This window comes from Coregonus lavaretus, assembly GCF_964263955.1.
Source record: "Coregonus lavaretus genome assembly, chromosome: 21".
Taxonomy (NCBI): domain Eukaryota; kingdom Metazoa; phylum Chordata; class Actinopteri; order Salmoniformes; family Salmonidae; genus Coregonus; species Coregonus lavaretus.
The window spans coordinates 37,664,852-37,683,528 of NC_140008.1; the positions used below are offsets into that span (position 1 = coordinate 37,664,852).

Below are 18,677 nucleotides of genomic sequence, written 5' to 3' on the forward strand. Positions count from 1 at the left end.
TCTCCCTGACACGTACAGATTCCTACCAGGTAATAATAATGTCAAAGCTATGGAAAAATATATTAGCTAGACAAGTTTGTGATTATAGGCCTAGGCTACAACAACACAACGTCTAGAGTGTTGTGTAAAAGCTTTCCCTTTCTCCCCCCTCTCCCTCGCTCATGTGGTTTTATGAGATTAGCTGTATTAGATTAATATAAAGTGGGGGAGGGGGGGGTGGGGGGTCGTGTGAATTGCTACCTTGTTTAGACACTAAAACTGTAACTACGTTTAACCTATCCAAAACACAGTGTTTGTCATAATAACAATTGTCACTGAGATCAGTAGGCTTATTACTATTCCAAATGCGAACTGTAAACCCCCTCAAAACTTTTGATGAAACCGGTTGCACTTAATATATCTGAGTACAGTTGCTTGCAGTGATTTTGTAGTATTACTCAAACTGATAGAGTCACTGACCCTGTAGGCGGCAGGGATCATCAACTAGATTCAGCCTCGGGACCATTTCTTCTTGAGCGGATGGTCAGGGGGCTGGAACATAATTATAAATAATTTGTAGACTGCAAATTGACTGCAAGAAGCTCAAACAGATATAATATTTGACCAAAACATAATCATTTCAAACCTTGCTTATATTTGTATACAATCACATCTCTCTATTATGCGTGGGAATAATTTGGAACAGATTTCCTAAATTAAAATCACTTGGAGCTGGTTTGCTGGTGTTTTTACAGTCTTTTATGTCTATTTTTTGTTATTGTTGGTATTAAAGTTTTTTTGGCTCACGGGCCGCCAGTTGGGGAACCCTGCTGTAGGTGGTCCAGATTTGAGTTGTATCAGCTTGATTTTTTTAAATAACGCACCCAATAAGCCACGCCTCCAATATAATTTCCCAGTATGTCTTGCTTTATCGTGTTAATTGTAGAGTTACCACCCATGACTATATTTGTTAGTGACAGAAACATGGTTGTTGAATTGGTTACTTTTCAGTCCTGTGGTCTTCACTAAGTGAGTTCCTAGGTGATATCATTATAATATTTTGAGGCCTAGCTTTACCCTAATAAAATGGCTTTAAACTCATCGCTTACATTGGGCCTGCAAGTAGGGTTGCAACATTTTTCAGTTTAAATGGTTCAGGTAGTCTCCTCACACTATTCCTAACTCTGGCATTATGAGTGCAGGATGTGGGTGAATTTCAACTGTTGGATATCCTAACTCTGGTTGGATTCCATTAAAAATTACACATTCCTTTGCGAGCCTGTTTGGAAGATCCCTGGAAATCCTTCAACCAGGATTTAGAAAATCCTGGTTGAAGGATTTCCAGGGATCTTCCAAACAGGCTCGCAAAGCAATGTGTAATTTTTAATGGAATCCAACCAGAGTTAGGATATCCATCAGTTGAAATTCACCCACATCCTGCACTCATAATGCCAGAGTTAGGAATAGTGTGAGGAGACTACCTGAACCATTTAAACTGAAAAACCATTTCAGTAACAGATGCAAAAAATCTAACTCAATGATTGGATTCGTTTAGAAGAAATGTATCTTTGTGTGGCGTAAGATTAATCAATCTTTCACTCAATGTACATGCAAAAACACAGATATTAAACACTATTTTAAAAAAAATAACCTGTAGTATAGCATGCTGGTAAATAAGTTAATTTGTTGTCCTAAATTATGTAACTTTAGTTTTGGGTCAGTACCACATAAACAATTTAAGTAAAAATTACTTTTAATTGACTTTGAGTTCAACTTACTAGAAGTATTTGAGTTAAAAAGGCCTTGGGGTTTACAGTGTGGGGTTTACAGTGTACTACACTCTTAGAAATAAGGTTATGGTATTGCTCCCTGGGGTACAAAATACACATAATGTACCTTCAGAAGTACACATAATGATCTCACATAGTACTGTTCCGTACCTTTTAGGGTACATGTGCGGATAAAGAGTGTAATGGTACATTTTTGTACCCCCTTATTTTGAATATACAGATACAATCATCACACTCTCACAAAAAAAAAAAAAAAGTACAATGTGAAGGTACATTTCTGTTTCCCACGGTACAAATGTATTTTGTGTACCCACAATAACCTTAATACCCACCATAAGGCACAATGATTAACAGCTTTGTCACTGGGGATGTAGCCTAAAAAGGCAAATTTGTACCATAATTATTATCATAATCATATTTACCAGCATGCACTACTGCAGGTTGAATTCTTTAGTTTTTTGTTTTTGTTTTTATATATCTCTGTTTTTGTATGTACATTGATTGATTGATTAATCTTATTCTACACAAAGATAAATGACATACATTTTTCTAAATTAATCCAATCAGTTAGTTAGATTTTTTGCACCTGTTACTGAAATGGTTGTTCCTGTTAAACCCTTTACACTCGTGGGAATTGGCCCATATGGACTGGGCTAAATTGAAATGTTTCTTACAGAATAAATATGAAAATCATGTGCATAACCATGGTAGAAATTGAAAGGGAACAGTTTAGAGATTATGGAAAAAATTATTAGACCAAAGATGAGGACACAACTGTTCACCTGAATCAAAATTGAATCCAAACATTACACTGTTGATTTGATGTGCATTTCACATTTACTGTACCTTTTGCCGCATTTGTTGATAATAAAATCTGAGAATACTTTGGATACATTCAGTAACATGATAGGAAATGTCCTGGAAAATGTGGGATAGGTGAAACAGAAGACCTTAACCCTAACCCTAAAATAAGACCAAAAAATTACAAGGGTTTGATGAGTAAGAGGACCAATACTGGTGTCTCCAAGTGGCCACACACCAAATAAAAGCATTGTATTTGGGACAAATCATTCACTAAACCCTAAACCTCAACTAAATCTTGTAATTAATCATATGGAAATTGAGCAAGTTGAGGAGACTAAATTGCTTGGTGTAACCCTGGATTGTAAACTGTCATGATCAAAACATACTGATGCAACGGGAGCCGAGATGGGGAGAGCTCTGTCTGTAATAAAGCACTAATCTGCTTTCTTGACATTTCTATCAACAAAACAAGTCCTACAGGCCCTAGTTTTGTTGCACCTGGCCTACTGCCCAGTCATGTGCCACAAAGAGGGACAGAGGCAAATTACAGTTGGCCCAGAACAGAGCAGCACGGCTGGCCCTTAAATATACACGGAGAGCTAACATCAATGACATGCATGTCTCCCCTGGCTCAAAGTGGAGGAGAGACTTTGTGAGAGGTATTGACATGTTCAAACGACTAGCACACAGCTCAGACACCCATGGGTACCCTACAAAACATGCCACCAGGGGTCTGCAGCATTGAAGGTCCCCAAGAACACAGTGGCCTCCATCATTCTTAAATAGAAGAAGTTTGGAACCATAAAGACTCTTCCTAGAGCTGGCAGCAGCGCCAAACTGAGCAATCGGGGGAGAAGGGCCTTGATAAGGGATGTGACCAAGAACCCAATGATTCCTCTGTGGAGATGGGAGAACCTTCCAGAAGGACAACCATCTCTGCATCACTCCACCAATCAGGTGTTTATGGTAGAGTGGCCAGACGTAAGCCACTCCTCAATAAAAGGCACATGACAGCCCGCTTGGAGTTTGCCAAAAGGCACCTAAAGGACTCTCAGACCATGAGAAACAAGATTCTCTGGTCTGATGAAACCAAGATTGAACTCTTTGGCCTGAATGCCAAGTGTCACGTCTGAAGGAAACCTGGCAGCTTCATGCTATGGGGATGTTTTTCAGCAGCAGGGACTGGGAGAATAGTCAGGATCGAGGGAAAGATGAACAGAGCAAAGAGAGATCTTTGATGAAAACCTGCTCCAGAGCGCTCAGGACCTCAGACTGGGGAGAAAGTTCACCTTCCAACAGGACAATGACCCTAAGCACACAGCCAAGACAACGCAGGAGTGGCTTCGGGACAAGTCTCTGAATGTCATTCAGTGGCCCAGCCAGAGCCTGGATTGAACCCGATCAAAACTCTCTGGAGAGACCTGAAAATAGCTGTGCAGCGACGCTCCCCATCCAACCTGACAGAGCTTGAGAGGATCTGCAGAGAAGAATGGGAGAAACTCCCCAAATACAGTTATGCCAAGCTTGCTTTGTCATTATGGGGTATTGTGTGTAGATCGATGAGGGGGGAAAAAAACAATTTAATCAATTATAGAATAAGGCTGTAACGTAACAAAATGTGGAAAAAGTCAAGAATTCTGAATACTTCCCAAATGCACTGTATATATACAGTATATACAGTACCAGTCAAAAGTTTGGACACACCTACTCATTCCAGTGTTGTTCTTTATTTTTACTATTTTCTACATTGCAGAATAATAGTGAAGACATCAACACTATGAAATAACACATATGGAATTATGAAGTGTTAAACAAATAAAAATATATTTTATATTTGAGATTCTTCAAAGTAGCCTCCCTTTGCCTTGATTACAGCTTTGCACACTCTTGGCATTCTCTAAACCAGCTTCATGAGGTAGTCACCTGGAATGCAGTTCAATTAACAGGTGTGCCTTGTTAAAAGTTAATTTGTGGAATTTCTTTCCTTCTTAATGAGTTTGAGATAATCAGTTCTGTTGTGACAAGGTAGGGGTGGTATACAGAAGATAGCCCTATTTGGTAAAAGACCAAGTCCATATTATGTAAGGAACAGCTCAAATAAGCAAAGAGAAATGACAGTGTTGCATCAGATGACCTGGCCTCCACAATCACCCGACCTCAAACCAATTGAGATGGTTTGGGATGAGTTGACCGCAGAGTGAAGGAAAAGCAGCCAACAAGTGCTCAGCATTTGTGGGAACTCCCTCAAGACTGTTGGAAAAGCATTCCTCATGAAGCTGGTTAAGAGAATCCCAAGAGTGTGCAAAGCTGTCATCAAGGCAAAGGGTGGCTACTTTGACCATAAAACATATTTTGATTTGTTTAATACTTTTGGTTACTACATGATTCCATATGTGTTATTTCATAGCGTTGATGTCTTCACTATTATTCTACAATGTAGAAAAGCCCTTGAATGAGTAGGTGTGTCCAAACTTTTGACTGGTACTGTATGTATATATATTTTTAATCCCCTTTTCCTCCACAATTTCATGATATCCAATTGCAATCTTATCTCATCACTGCAACTCCCCAACGGGCTTTGGAGAGGCAAAGGTGGAGTCATGCGTCCTCTGAAACTTGACCCGCAAAACCGCACTTCTTAACACCCGCCCGCTTAACCCGGGAAGCCAGCCGCACCAATGTGTTGGAGGAAACACTGTCCAACTGACAACCGAATTCAGCCTGCAGGTGCCCGGCCCGCCACAAGGAGTCGGTAGACCGTTATTAACCAAGTAAAGCCCCCCTGTTAAACCCTCCCCTAACCCGGACGACGCTGGGCCAATTGTGCACCATCCTATGGGACTCCCGGTCACGGCCGGTTGTGACACAGCCTGTGATCGAACCCGGGTCTGTAGTGTCGCCTCAAGCACTGCGATGCAGTGCCTTAGACCGCTGCTCCACTCGGGAGGCGCAAAAATACGTATTTTACAGACATTGAAAATATATATTTTCCGGATGTTGAAATCAGGCTAATTTTTGGTTCTGAATTAAAGTTGAAAATAAGTAATTTATAGACGTCTATGTTTGGGCCAAATCCAGGCTGGTCCAGACCGTAAAAAATCTGAACCAAAAACCGGACCTGACCAAAAACCAATGTCCCTGGATGTGGAAATCAAGGCCAGTCCGGAACTGCACCAAAAAAAGACGTCCAAAAGGCGTCGGGCATCGGTCCGTGCTTACTGAGGTGTAGCCTACAGTGTTCCTTGAAATTGAATTTTATGAATGCCCATCTATGTGGTAAGCGTAACATTTGTAAAACACCAAAAAACGACGTCCGGAAAGGACAAAAAAAAGACGGCCAAAATATGTTGGCTCGTGCTTACTGGGCTGTAGCCTACCATGTTGGCCTGCAATGGAATTTTATGAATGCCCATCCATGTGGTAGGCCCACGATTTGTAAAACAGGCCATTGCAATGGCACACATAAACAATCTATGTCTCAATTGTCTCAAGGCTTAAAAATCCTTATTTAACCTGTCTCCTCCCCTTCATCTACGCTGATTGAAGTGGATCTAACAAGTGACATCAATAAGGGATCATAGCTTTCACCTGGATTCACCTGGTCAGTCTGTCATTGTGTTCATAATGTTTTGTAAACTCAATGTATATCATACCTTTTATGTTCCTACTTTACACACACACACACACACATTTTCCTTATGTAGCTCTTAAAATATGTAGTAGACAAACCAGTTTACAGTGAGGGAAAAAAGTGTTTCATCCCCTGCTGATTTTGTACGTTTGCCCACTGACAAAGAAATGATCAGTCTATAATTTTAATGGTAGGTTTATTTGAACAGTGAGAGACAGAAAAGAAAAAAAAATCCAGAAAAACGCATGTCAAAAAACATGACTTAGTACTTGGTGGCAAAACCCTTGTTGGCAATCACAGAGGTCAGAAGTTTCTTGTAGTTGGCCACCAGGTTTGCACACATCTCAGGAGGGATTTTGTCCCACTCCTCTTTGCAGATCTTCTCCAAGTCATTAAGGTTTCGAGGCTGACGTTTGGCAACTCGAACCTTCAGCTCCCTCCACAGATTTTCTATGGGATTAAGGTCTGGAGACTGGCTAGGCCACTCAAGGACCTTAATGTGCTTCTTCTTGAGCCACTCCTTTGTTGCCTTGGCCGTGTGTTTTGGGTCATTGTCATGCTGGAATACCCATCCACGACCCATTTTCAATGCCCTGGCTGAGGGAAGGAGGTTCTCACCCAAGATTTGACGGTACATGGCCCCGTCCATCATCCCTTTGATGCGGTGAAGTTGTCCTGTCCCCTTAGCAGAAAAACACCCCCAAAGCATAATGTTTCCACCTCCATGTTTGACGATGGGGATGGTGTTCTTGGGGTCATAGGCAGCATTCCTCCTCCTCCAAACACGGCGAGTTGAGTTGATGCCAAAGAGCTCGATTTTGGTCTCATCTGACCACAACACTTTCACCCAGTTCTCCTCTGAATCATTCAGATGTTCATTGACAAACTTCAGACAGTCATGTATATGTGCTTTCTTGAGCAGGGGGACCTTGCGGGCGCTGCAGGATTTCAGTCCTTCATGGCGTAGTGTGTTACCAATTTTTTTCTTGGTGACTATGGTCCCAGCTGCCTTGAGATCATTGACAAGATCATCCCGTGTAGTACTGGGCTGATTCCTCACCGTTCTCATGATCATTGAAACTCCACAAGGTGAGATTTTGCATGTAGCCCCAGGCCGAGGGAGATTGACAGGTCTTTTGTGTTTCTTCCATTTGCGAATAATCGCACCAACTGTTGTCACCTTCTCACCAAGCTGCTTGGCGATGGTCTTGTAGCCCATTCCAGCCTTGTGTAGGTCTACAATCTTGTCCCTGACATCATTGGAGAGCTCTTTGGTCTTGGCCATGGTGGAGAGTTTGGAATCTGATTGATTGATTGCTTCTGTGGACAGGTGTCTTTTATACAGGATCGAACCCGGGTCTGTAGTGTCGCCTCAAGCACTGCGATGTAGTGCCTTAGACCGCTGCTCCACTCGGGAGGCGCAAAAATACGTATTTTACAGACATTGAAAATATATCTATCCAATGTCATTGTGTGAAATATGTTTCATTTTATTTGTATTGTTAAAATAACATTATTTGATATAGATTATAATGTTTTCATGTTTTAGGCGATATATAGATCATCTTTGGTTTAGTCCTGAAATGACGAAATGACCAAAAACATATCCATGTCCTTTCGTGGCCCCTCGTGATTCCATTCTGTGAATTGAGTGAGTTACTTCCTACTCCAGGCTTTCCTTTCCTCGATGGCTTGGCGTTGTTATGGGCAACTGTAATTCCAAAATGTTGTCACTGCCCATGGGATTCACAATTGGACAGTTTTACTTGTCAGTTAGAGAAATATAATATTTGGATTCGTCGAAATTAACGTCAATCAATAGAGGTGCTATGTCATTGGCTATTTTGCATGCATATGCACCGCCTCCTGGAATACGACCACGCCGCAAAAAACGTATCTTCATCGGTCTGGTGAGCTAGAGGTGCACGAATACAACTTGCGGAACAGATAGGGGTTGTTTTGTTCTGATTATTTTCTATGTTTATTTTTCTCGCTACCCATTCACCGCAAGAGACTCTGGCCTGTGGACATTTGGAATTACACAAGTATTGGTGCAACAAGTTGCCTACTAGCGTCCTGGCTTGAGTAGGATGGGAGAAGAACCTGCGACAAGGCTAGTGTACCTGTTTGTTGTCTAGTTGTTTGGAACAATGCATGGTAATGCTAAACATAAACTGCTAGCCAGAACGAGCTCATCCATTCAGTCCCAGTTCACTTGTTTCTAGTTTCAATGTAGTTCAAACACTGTATGCTAGCTAAATAAACACCGTGACAATAACTGGTAGGGGTGGCTAGGGTAGAACGGGAAAAAGTGGTGGTTTTTATTTTGTATAAATAAACGGCCTTTGGGCATTCTATTGTAGAGAGCCGGAGATGTCTGACGCTGGCTCCGACGAGGAGCTGGAGATTCCCACACCGATGATGGAGCAGGGGAGTCACGACGGGAGTATCAGAAAGGTGAGCGATACGCAGTTGTAGCTAGAAAAACACGATACTGTACCAACACACGTTTATATTGAAGTACATTTTCCATTGGGACGTGTATCTGTTATGAACAGGACAATAATGTTTTGGCCTAATTGTCAGATTCATAGTGCAATACGGCATAGGTGTTCCACATTATCAATACCATATGAAGTGCACCATTGAAAGTGATGTATAATTGACACACATTGCATACACAAAGTTTCATTACTGAACTGATTACATATTCATTGAGGGCTATCCTGGTCCTGCATTGAGTTGCCATTATGTTGATAAACCTTTGGTGACTTAGGGGTGGGGGGGGTCTGCTGTTGCATCATGAGGGGTAGATTGTGGCAGGATGCTGTCCAGGGGGAGATATGGTACTGATGGCATGTTGCTGGGAGAGCCTAGTTACCCCCTTCCACCCCCTGCTGTCCCCCGGCCGGGGGTACACTCTTATAAAATATGTGTTATTTAGCACATCTGTGTGTCTTGTTAGGGTTGACACATGTTGTGAACTTTTAACACAATCAGTGTGTTGGTACAACATGATTTGTGTAAATTCTTTCAACACATTTTGTGTCAGGTCCTGCAATTTATGTGTTAAAAGCTGAAAACCATAAAACACACCCTAGATGTGTTTGATTATTGACCAATTACATTGCGGCTCCGGAGTCATCATGCATCAAGGAGTGCTGGGTCTGAGCTGACGCTGGAGCTAGATGACTGTAGCATGGCTATGGCTGAGCTGGGACTGGAGGCAGGGGGCTGAAGCATGGCTAGGCTAGCACCTTAATCCCTACAAGCACTGAGGATTAATGGACGCACACTCACAAAACAAACGCCTCACTAAGAGAGAGGGATGAGAGAGAGAATAAAATAAGGTGAGGGGAAAGGGAGATGGAGGGAGGTTGGCTTGGCTGTGAGAGGGAGAGAGAAAAAGCGAGGAATAAGGAGAGAGAGTTTCTCATTTTGGGGTTAGCATACCCTATTATGGCCTTTCCTTCCGTGTTGTGGTCTGTTTCTTCCTTGTTTCTCTGTACTGTATGAGTAAGAGCCTAGTCAGCTGGCTTTAAGGACAAAACACACCATGCCGATGAACGGTTAAAAGCAGCGGGTGGCTGTCCTATCGCCTCTGACCACAGAACATCGGCCGTCATTTTATTTTTATTTCTCAACAATTGTAGGCCTACGTGTTGACAAGACATGCATTCGGAAAGTGTTCAGACCCCTTGACTTTTCCCACATTTTGTTACGTTACAGCCTTATTCTAAAATTGATTAAATTGTCCCCCCCCCCCTCATCAATCTACACACAATACCCCATAATGACAAAGCAAAAACATCTTTTAAGGATTTTTTGCAAATGTATAAAAAGTAAATAACTGAATATCGCATTTACATATGTTTTCAGACCCTTTACTCAGTACTTTGTTGAAGCATCTTTGGCAGCGATTACAGCCTTGAGTCTTATTGGGTATGACGCTACAAGCTTGGCACACCTGTATTTGGGGAGTTTCTCCCATTCTTCTCTGCATACCCTCTCAAGCTCTGTCAGGTTGGATGGGGAGCATCGCTGCACAGATATTTTCAGGTCTCTCCAGAGATGTTCGATCGGGTTCAAGTCCGGGCTCTGGCTGGGCCACTCAAGGACATTCAGAGACTTGTTTCCGAAGCCACGCCTGCGTTGTCTTGGCTGTGTGCTTAGGGTCGTTGTCTGTTGGAATGTGAACCTTCGCCCCAGTCTGAGGTCCTGAGTGCTCTGGAGCAGGTTTTCATCAAGGATCTCTCTGTACTTTGCTCCGTTCATCTTTCCCTCGATCCTGACTAGTCTCCCAGTCCCTGATGCTGATAAACATCCCCAAAGCATGATGCTGCCACCACCATGCTTCACTGATTGCTCAGTTTGGCGCAGCGACCAGCTCTAGGAAGAGTCTTGGTGGTTCCAAACTTCTTCGGGACCTTCAATGCTGCAGACATTTTTTGGTACCCTTCCCCAGATCTGTGCCTCGAAACAATCATGTGTCGGAGCTCTATGGACAATTCCTTCGGCCTCATGGCATGGTTTTTGCTCTGACATGCACTGTCAACTGTCGGACCTTATATAGCCTTTCTAAATCATGTCTAATCAATTACATTTACCACAGATGGACTCCAATCAAGTTGTAGAAACATCTCAAGGATGATCAATGGAAACCGGATGCACCTGAGCTCAATTTCGAGTCTCATAGCAAAGGGTCTCTGAATACTTTAGTAAATGTGATATTTCCGTTTATATACATTTGCTAAAAAAAACTGTTTTCACATTGTCATTATGGGGTATTGTGTGTAGATTGATGAGGAAAAACATTTTTATTTAATCAATTTTAGAATAAGGCTGTAACGTAACAAAATTTGGAAAAAGTCAAGGGGTGTGAATACTTTCCGAATGCACTTGTCCTTCAGTTAGCAGACTACAGTGGAAGACTAAAGGCAGACTACAGCCGAGTCAGGTGTCTGTCTGTAACTGGACCTGTAGCAATGGCATATGATCCAGGCTCTGTTGTAGCCGGCTGCGACCGGGAGACCCATGGGGCGGCGCACAATTGGCCCAGCGTCGTCCAGGGTAGGGGAGAGAATGGCCGGCAGGGGATGTAGCTCAGTTGGTAGAGCATGGCAGGGTTGTGGGTTCGATAAAATAATGTATGCACTAACTGTAAGTCGCTCTGGATAAGAGTGTCTGCTAAATGACTAAAATGTAATGTAAATGTATATGCAGTGGTGGAAAAAGTACGCAATTGTCATACTTGAGTAAAAGTAAAGATACCTCAATAGAAAATGACTCAAGTGAAAGTCACCAAGTATAAAACTACTTGAGTAAAAGTATTTTAAATATACTGTACTTAAGTATCAAAAGTAAATGTAATTGCAAAAATATACTTAAGTATCAAAAGTAAAAGTATGAATCATTTCAAATTGCCTATATGAAGCAAACCATCTTTTTTTACGGATAGCCAACACTCAGACATAATTTACAAACGACGCATTTGTGTTTAGTGAGTCTGCCAGATCAGAGGCAGTAGGGATGACCAGGGATGTTCTCTTGATAAGTTATGTCACACAAAATTCCCTAATCGTCAACATCATCATTAGTCACTAGTACAGTCCTGATCTAGGTCTTAACTTGATCTCATAGCTGCACCCCAGCCTCATAACCAGTGACGATTGCTCACCCTTTCTTTGAACCCTCTTCCCAGCCTCATATGTCTTCTAAGCTGAGATCTCAGAGCAATTTTAGCCTTTCCATCAGAGTGCGCTCTGCATAATCATGGATCATATGGTCTACTGCTTTCCTCAATGTTCAAGATCATATGTGAAGGTGTAGACCTTGTAACTGAATACCACGTGTAGAGGTACAGATCCACACCTTGAGTTGATCACTTACAGACATGGTGGGGTGACGAAGTTACAGTATTGAAAAGAAGAGCATTGGTGCCTGTATGTGTGTGGTAGGCAAAGGTCAGTTGTAAGAGGTCTTCAAGTCTCCTCCGTTCTGTGGACTGTAACGTCTAAGGACAGCAGGCTACCGACCGAGATCTGCTGGGGCTTGGTCTCCTGGCAACCATCACCACAGATAGCCTACTACATTGACAACAGGATATCTGATTCTAACTGTGATGGAGGCAGGTGGTCTTAATCACCCATACTTAATCAGGGAGGGAAACTAACCAGGTGCTCGGGTGTATGTCTCCCTCAGTCAGGTCTATCTGTGACAGGTTTGTGTAATGTAATGCACTGAATAGTCCATCAACCCCTACCTGTTCTGCTAGGAATACACTCTTCTTTACGTACAGTTGGTGTTTATTACATGCCTATTATACACTGATATACAAAGGCATGTGAACTAGAACTACACATAGGGTTTAGACACAAGCAAGAAGAGATAGACAGACATATTGTGCTCTAGCATGTTATGCATTAACCACAATCTCTCTTCCAATCCCCCTCTTTTCTCTCCAGGGTTGTGATCCCTGTTCCCAGACCCAGCGCAGTAAGCTGCAGCACCGTAGAGCTCGTATCAACCAGCAGATAAACAAGGAGATGAGGATGAGGGCCGGGGCTGAAAACCTCTTCAGGTGAGCTGGGGTGGGGGCAGGTGTCAGGGAAGGGACAGGTCATTGTACAAGTTGTCGAATGCTGTCTCTGATCCTGTGTGTACACAGCTTTGGGGGGCATCCACTCCCTCCCCTCCCCTGTGGTGGAAAAAGGAACCCCAAGCCAAACTACCTGTGGAAACATTGAGCTCTATCATATACAAACACTAGCAGATGGAAATATCCAACTATTTTAGGGTATATGGGGAACACCTCCAAAACACACACCACCCTGTTTTATCACTCTGTTTGTGTCCCATGGTGTGTGTGTGGGTTTTGTGTATTGCCAGTCCGCAGGTTTGATTCCTATTATTTTCTCCCCTCATTTAAAAAAAAGTGTATTTTGCCAGTTAGACATGCATATCAAACACACACACACACACACACACACACACACTACTTGACCTGTGCTGAACTTGAACAGCTAGAATACAGCCTGTTCTCATTCTGTCTCCTTTAAAGTAATTAGTCTTTTTCTTTCCAGTGGAAGAAAGATAGGAATAAAAGCTGGTGGCAGGACATCAAAGCTGAGGTTTTTAAAGCACATCAAACCATCTTAGAGCATTATCATCATTTTGATCCTTTCCCTCTCTGCCTTTTCTTCTCCCCTTCGCCCCCCCCCCCCCCCCAACTCTTATTTCATCAAGTTTATCCTACACTTATTAGTAGTGTGGGAGCCACTGAAGGACATGGTGTATTGGAGTGGTCTGAGTGGTGGTGTAGAGTGGTATGATAGGACACTGTCTCTCTGTCTCTCTCTTTAACATCCATATTCATCTGAAAAGAGGAGGAGGAAGAGAGGAGGAGAAGAAGGACTTAATTAAAGCAGTGTGCTTTCTTCTTCTGCTTTAGTGGTCTGTTTGGCTCAGTCAGGCTCTAATAACATAAACACCTAGAACAACATCAAGCTAATTGAAAGAAAACCAACCCTCCCCTGTGTGTGTGTGTGTGTGTGTGTGTGTGTGTCAACCCTCCCTTTTACTTGTATTTTTATTTTCTTGTCCGACGTAATTAGGTTTTGAGAAAAGTTGGCAAGTGAAATTAAGAATAAGATTAGTCGAGTCAGGGTTGACAGGGTTGATTCAGGCTAGGACATGAATCACATTGTCATACTTCTGAATTTGCAGCTTGGCCTGATAGAGACCACCATTAAAAAGGGAAGACTAGGGGATGGGGGTAATAACACCCACCAGCAAAACCCAGCCCTTCCCTTCCCCCTTTTTTGGGACTAGGTCACATAGACAAATAGACCCCCAGTCAGCCACCAATCAACAGGCTTTGTGTCCGGTCCCACTGCTGCATCTTTCCCTTCCCATTCCCAGGCAGAGAGAGAGCGATTCCCAGGGAGGACAGCTGTCTGCAGGAATATATATATATATATAACACACACACACACGGATGATGAATTGTTGTCAGTAAACTGGTTTGTGTTGGTAGGAGGTAGGGGGAGGAGGGGAATGGAGTGACTGAGGCTAATGATGGGAGAACAGGGGGGGGTATCTCATTTAGGGCTATCCCCGACTAAAACTTAAGTCTTAAGTCTGTTCTTTCGACTAATCGATTGGTCAAAATCTTAAAATGTGTATTTTTCCATATATAGACACACCCTGTGTTTGAATAAAATCAACTATATATGCATTGAGCTTGTCTGATGCTTTAAGCTCACTGTTTGATGAAATAAGACACAAATGACTCAAGAGGGAGCCAGAGATCAAGATAATCAGAAGAAAAAAAACGTTACCTGTTTCGACCATCCTCCTCCTGCTCCTACTGGCTTTCGCAGATTTTGCCATTACTCTTCTGAAGTTGCCGGTAATACGCTACACAAGGAGTTGGCAGACTTTCTCATATGGAATGCCAATGTATCTTAACATTTCTACCGATCTGCGTGCCAGTTATGGTTTAAATTTGCACATTTTCGTGGAACAGTTTCATTGAATTTATAAAAATGTCTTCATGTCTCAATCATTGTCATGTGGTTAATCAAAATTCTATCCAAATCTAAATGAAATTGATACTTTTTAAGTTTGTAACTTCTATTGCCATTGCCAACTATGTAAAAATAGCTTAGAAAGCCAACAAATGAAAACATTGCTGCCTGCAGGTAGAACATCCTGATAAAAATAAATACCCTATAAATGATATTGGCTACGCATGGCCTGTCTGCAACAAACTTTAAACATTGTATCAACTATTAACTTGGGTCCGGCCTGAAGCTCCTTGCAACATTGTATAACATATTATGGGCACTCAGAGTTTCCGTGCCAGTGAGCTCGGGACAGACACAGCTGTAGGCTATTTGCGCAAGGGATAAGAAGTAATCAGGTAGGCCTACTTTATGACGTTTCCACTGGATCAGAGCATGACATTTCCCTTTCACGCTGAGTGGTTATCGAAAGGGAGAGAGCTGGAAAGGTTTTTCGAATGCATTGAGGAATTGTTGTCATTCACAATGGATGTAAAAACAGACTTCATTTGGTTGCTGTTTGAGGTGAAAACATTACTTTGAGAAGCTCCACAGCTCATTAGTGGTGGTACATTAAGCCAATCAGAAATACTATCAGATCCCCAAATGGGCACATTTTATATGCAGGCCAGGTAGCCTATAGGCCTACTTCTATGCGTGCGCGTCCTTACTCAACATTGACAGGAGAGCTCCAAACAAAAGACAATGACTAAATTAACAAAACTCGTAAATGGAATGAAATAAACAAAACATGATTTCTCACAAGTCTGGCATAGGTTGTGCGCTCTGCAAACAACATGTCCACTCCGTCAATGAGAACGGTAAAGGACTGGAATAATAATATATTGAACGCATTAACCGAAGTTAGCGTAACCAATCAAGTGTAGATTAGAAATTATAGGAATGAGCGGTAAATGTACTACTGGTGATATATATAATTGGGAATTAATTGACACTAACAATCAAACGCAAACAATTCACACAAAGAAGTTATTGAAACAATTAATGTGCACAAATTGGCGGGAGAGAGCCCATTCTGGAGAGAGACGTGCATTGTGCAGCCACACTCCCCTTCTTGGACTGTGCCATCCCCGCAGCAATGGATTAGTCTCGGCCTCCGCAAAGGATTAGTTCACTGAGATGGCCACGAATAAGACAGGTGTCTCGTGTTCCATAATATATATACAGTACCAGTCAAAAGTTTGGACACACATTTTTACATTTACATTTTAGTCATTTAGCAGACGCTCTTATCCAGAGCGACTTACAGTTAGTGAGTGCATACATTTTCATACTGGCCCCCCGTGGGAAATGAACCCACAACCCTGGCGTTGCAAGCGCCATGCTCTACCAACTGAGCTACAGGGGACTAATCACACCTACTCATTCAAGCGTTTTACTTTATTTTTACTATTTTCTACATTGTAGAATAATAGTGAAGACATCAAAACTATGAAATGACACATATGGAATCATGTAGTAACCAAAAAAGTGTTAAACAAATCAAAATATATTTTATATTTGAGATTCTTCAAAGTAGCCACACTTTGCCTTGATGACAGCTTTGCACACTCTTGGCATTCTCTCAACCAGCTTCACCTGGAATGCTTTTCCAACAGTCTTGAAGGAGTTCCCACATATGCTGAGCACTTGTTTGCTGTTTTTCCTTCACTCTGCCGTCCGACTCATCCCAACATCTCAATTGGGTTGAGGTCGGGGGATTGTGGAGGCCAGGTCATCTGATGCAGCACTCCATTACTCTCCCTCTTGGTAAAATAGCCCTTACACAGCCTGGAGGTGTGTTGGGTCATTGTCCTGTTGAAAAACAAATGATAGTCCCACTAAGCCCAAATCAGATGGGATGGCGTATCGCTGCAGAATGCTGTGGTAGCCATGCTGGTTAAGTGTGCCTTGAATTCAAAATAAATCACAGACAGTGTCACCAGCAAAGCACACCCACACCATAACATCTCCTCCTCCATGCTTTACGGTGGGAAATACACATGCGGAGATCATCCGTTCACCCACACCGCATCTCACAAAGCCAATAGTTTAAAAAAAAATTACAAATAAAGGAAAACCCTGGACTACTCATTCCAGGGTTTTCCTTTATTTTTACATTTTTTTTTATTTTTTACCTCATCTCATTAGAGCTTCTGATTGGCTGATGAACATTTCATTATGTGCTGACATGCTGGTGTAACAGGCCAGTGTGTTATCTACCTTGGGAAAGGAATTCTAGTGAGGGAGAAAGAGGGAGACAGTAACTAGTCTAATCCTGTGGAGGATGACATCACTCAGTTCATTACTGGAAATGAGAGCAGTACAGGGGATTTTAATGGGGGTGGTATGACCGTGACTTTGAACTGAAGTGAAGAGCACACACAGGCCCTGATGTTTTTCCTAGAGTAAAATAACAGTTTTATGTGACTCACTCAACACAGACACACATTATACACTGGCGGTATCAGACAGTTTAGTTTAACAGCAATACTTGGATGTTTCTTTTCCCTCTGTTGTAGATCATGCGTGCAAGCGAGTGTGTGTGTGTGTGAAGCCTTTAAAGCTAACTGTAATCAGATTGGCCTTGGCTTGTCCTAGAGAGAGAGAGGTGTATGTTTGTGGGGTGAGGAGAGGAGGGTATGAGGTCTGACGTCAGATTAGCCTGTGTTGGGCATGGGGAAAGGGGTCACAGATGTGTGTGCTTGCTTGCAACGTGTGTTGTGTGTGAGGACGGAGGTTGTTTTAAATGTTATTGATAACCTTAAAATAGGGGACAAGTCTCCTGTAGTAAATCAAATCAAATCAAATTTTATTGGCCACATGCGCCGAATACAACAGGTGCAGACATTACAGTGAAATGCTTACTTACAGCCCTTAACCAACAGTGCATTTATTTTTAATAAAAAAGAGCAGAAGTAAAATAAAATAACAGTAGGGTGACTTTTTCTAATCATAGTCGCACACCTTATGTAGCATTTATTTTTAATAAAAAAGTAAAATAAAACAACAACAAAAAAGTGCTGAGAAAAAAGAGCAGAAGTAAAATAAAATAACAGTAGGGAGGCTATATATACAAGGGGGTACTGGTGCAGAGTCAATGTGCGGGGGCACCGGCTAGTTGAGGTAGTTGAAGTAATATGTACATGTGGGTAGAGTTAAAGTGACTATGCATAAATAGCAGCAGCAGCGTAAAAAGATGGGGTTGGGGGGCAGTGCAAATAGTCCGGGTAGCCATGATTAGCTGTTCAGGAGTCTTATGGCTTGGGGGTAGAAGCTGTTGAGAAGTCTTTTGGACCTAGACTTGGCACTCCGGTACCACTTGCCGTGCGGTAGCAGAGAGAACAGTCTATGACTAGGGTGGCTGGAGTCTTTGACAATTTTTGAGGGCCTTCCTCTGACACCGCCTGGTATAGAGGTCCTGGATGGCAGGAAGCTTGGCCCCAGTGATGTACTGGGCCGTACGCACTACCCTCTGTAGTGCCTTGCGGTCGGAGGCCAAGCAGTTGCCATACCAGGCGGTGATGCAACCAGTCAGGATGCTCTCGATGGTGCAGCTGTAGATTTTTTTGAGGAACTGAGGACCCATGCAGAATCTTTTCAGTCTCCTGAGGGGGAATAGGCTTTGTCGTGCCCTCTTCACGACTGTCTTGGTGTGTTTGGACCATGATAGTTTGTTGGTGATGTGGACACCAAGGAACTTGAAGCTCTCAACCTGTTCCACTACAGCCCCGTCGATGAGAATGGGGGCGTGTTCAGTCCTCTTTTTTTTTCTGCAGTCCACAATCATCTCCTTTGTCTTGGTCACGTTGAGGGAGAGGTTGTTATCCTGGCACCACACGGCCAGGTCTCTGACCTCCTCCCTATAGGCTGTCTCGTTGTTGTCGGTGATCAGGCCTACCACTGTTG

The 18,677-nt window shown here is 42.6% G+C and overlaps 1 protein-coding gene across 1 annotated transcript in view; it reads left to right on the forward strand.

Annotated features, from left to right (window-relative positions):
• Positions 1-8,294: 8,294 nt before the first annotated feature.
• The window catches only part of LOC311148880 (rhophilin-1-like), a gene marked incomplete at both ends in the record, with an annotated part of 29,931 nt that continues 19,548 nt past the window's right edge, over positions 8,295-18,677 (forward strand). The window contains 3 exons of the mRNA XM_084185888.1: positions 8,295-8,321; positions 8,572-8,661; positions 12,669-12,784. Coding sequence (XP_084042014.1) covers positions 8,295-8,321; positions 8,572-8,661; positions 12,669-12,784 — 233 coding nt within the window. The remainder of the gene's footprint in view (positions 8,322-8,571; positions 8,662-12,668; positions 12,785-18,677) is intronic.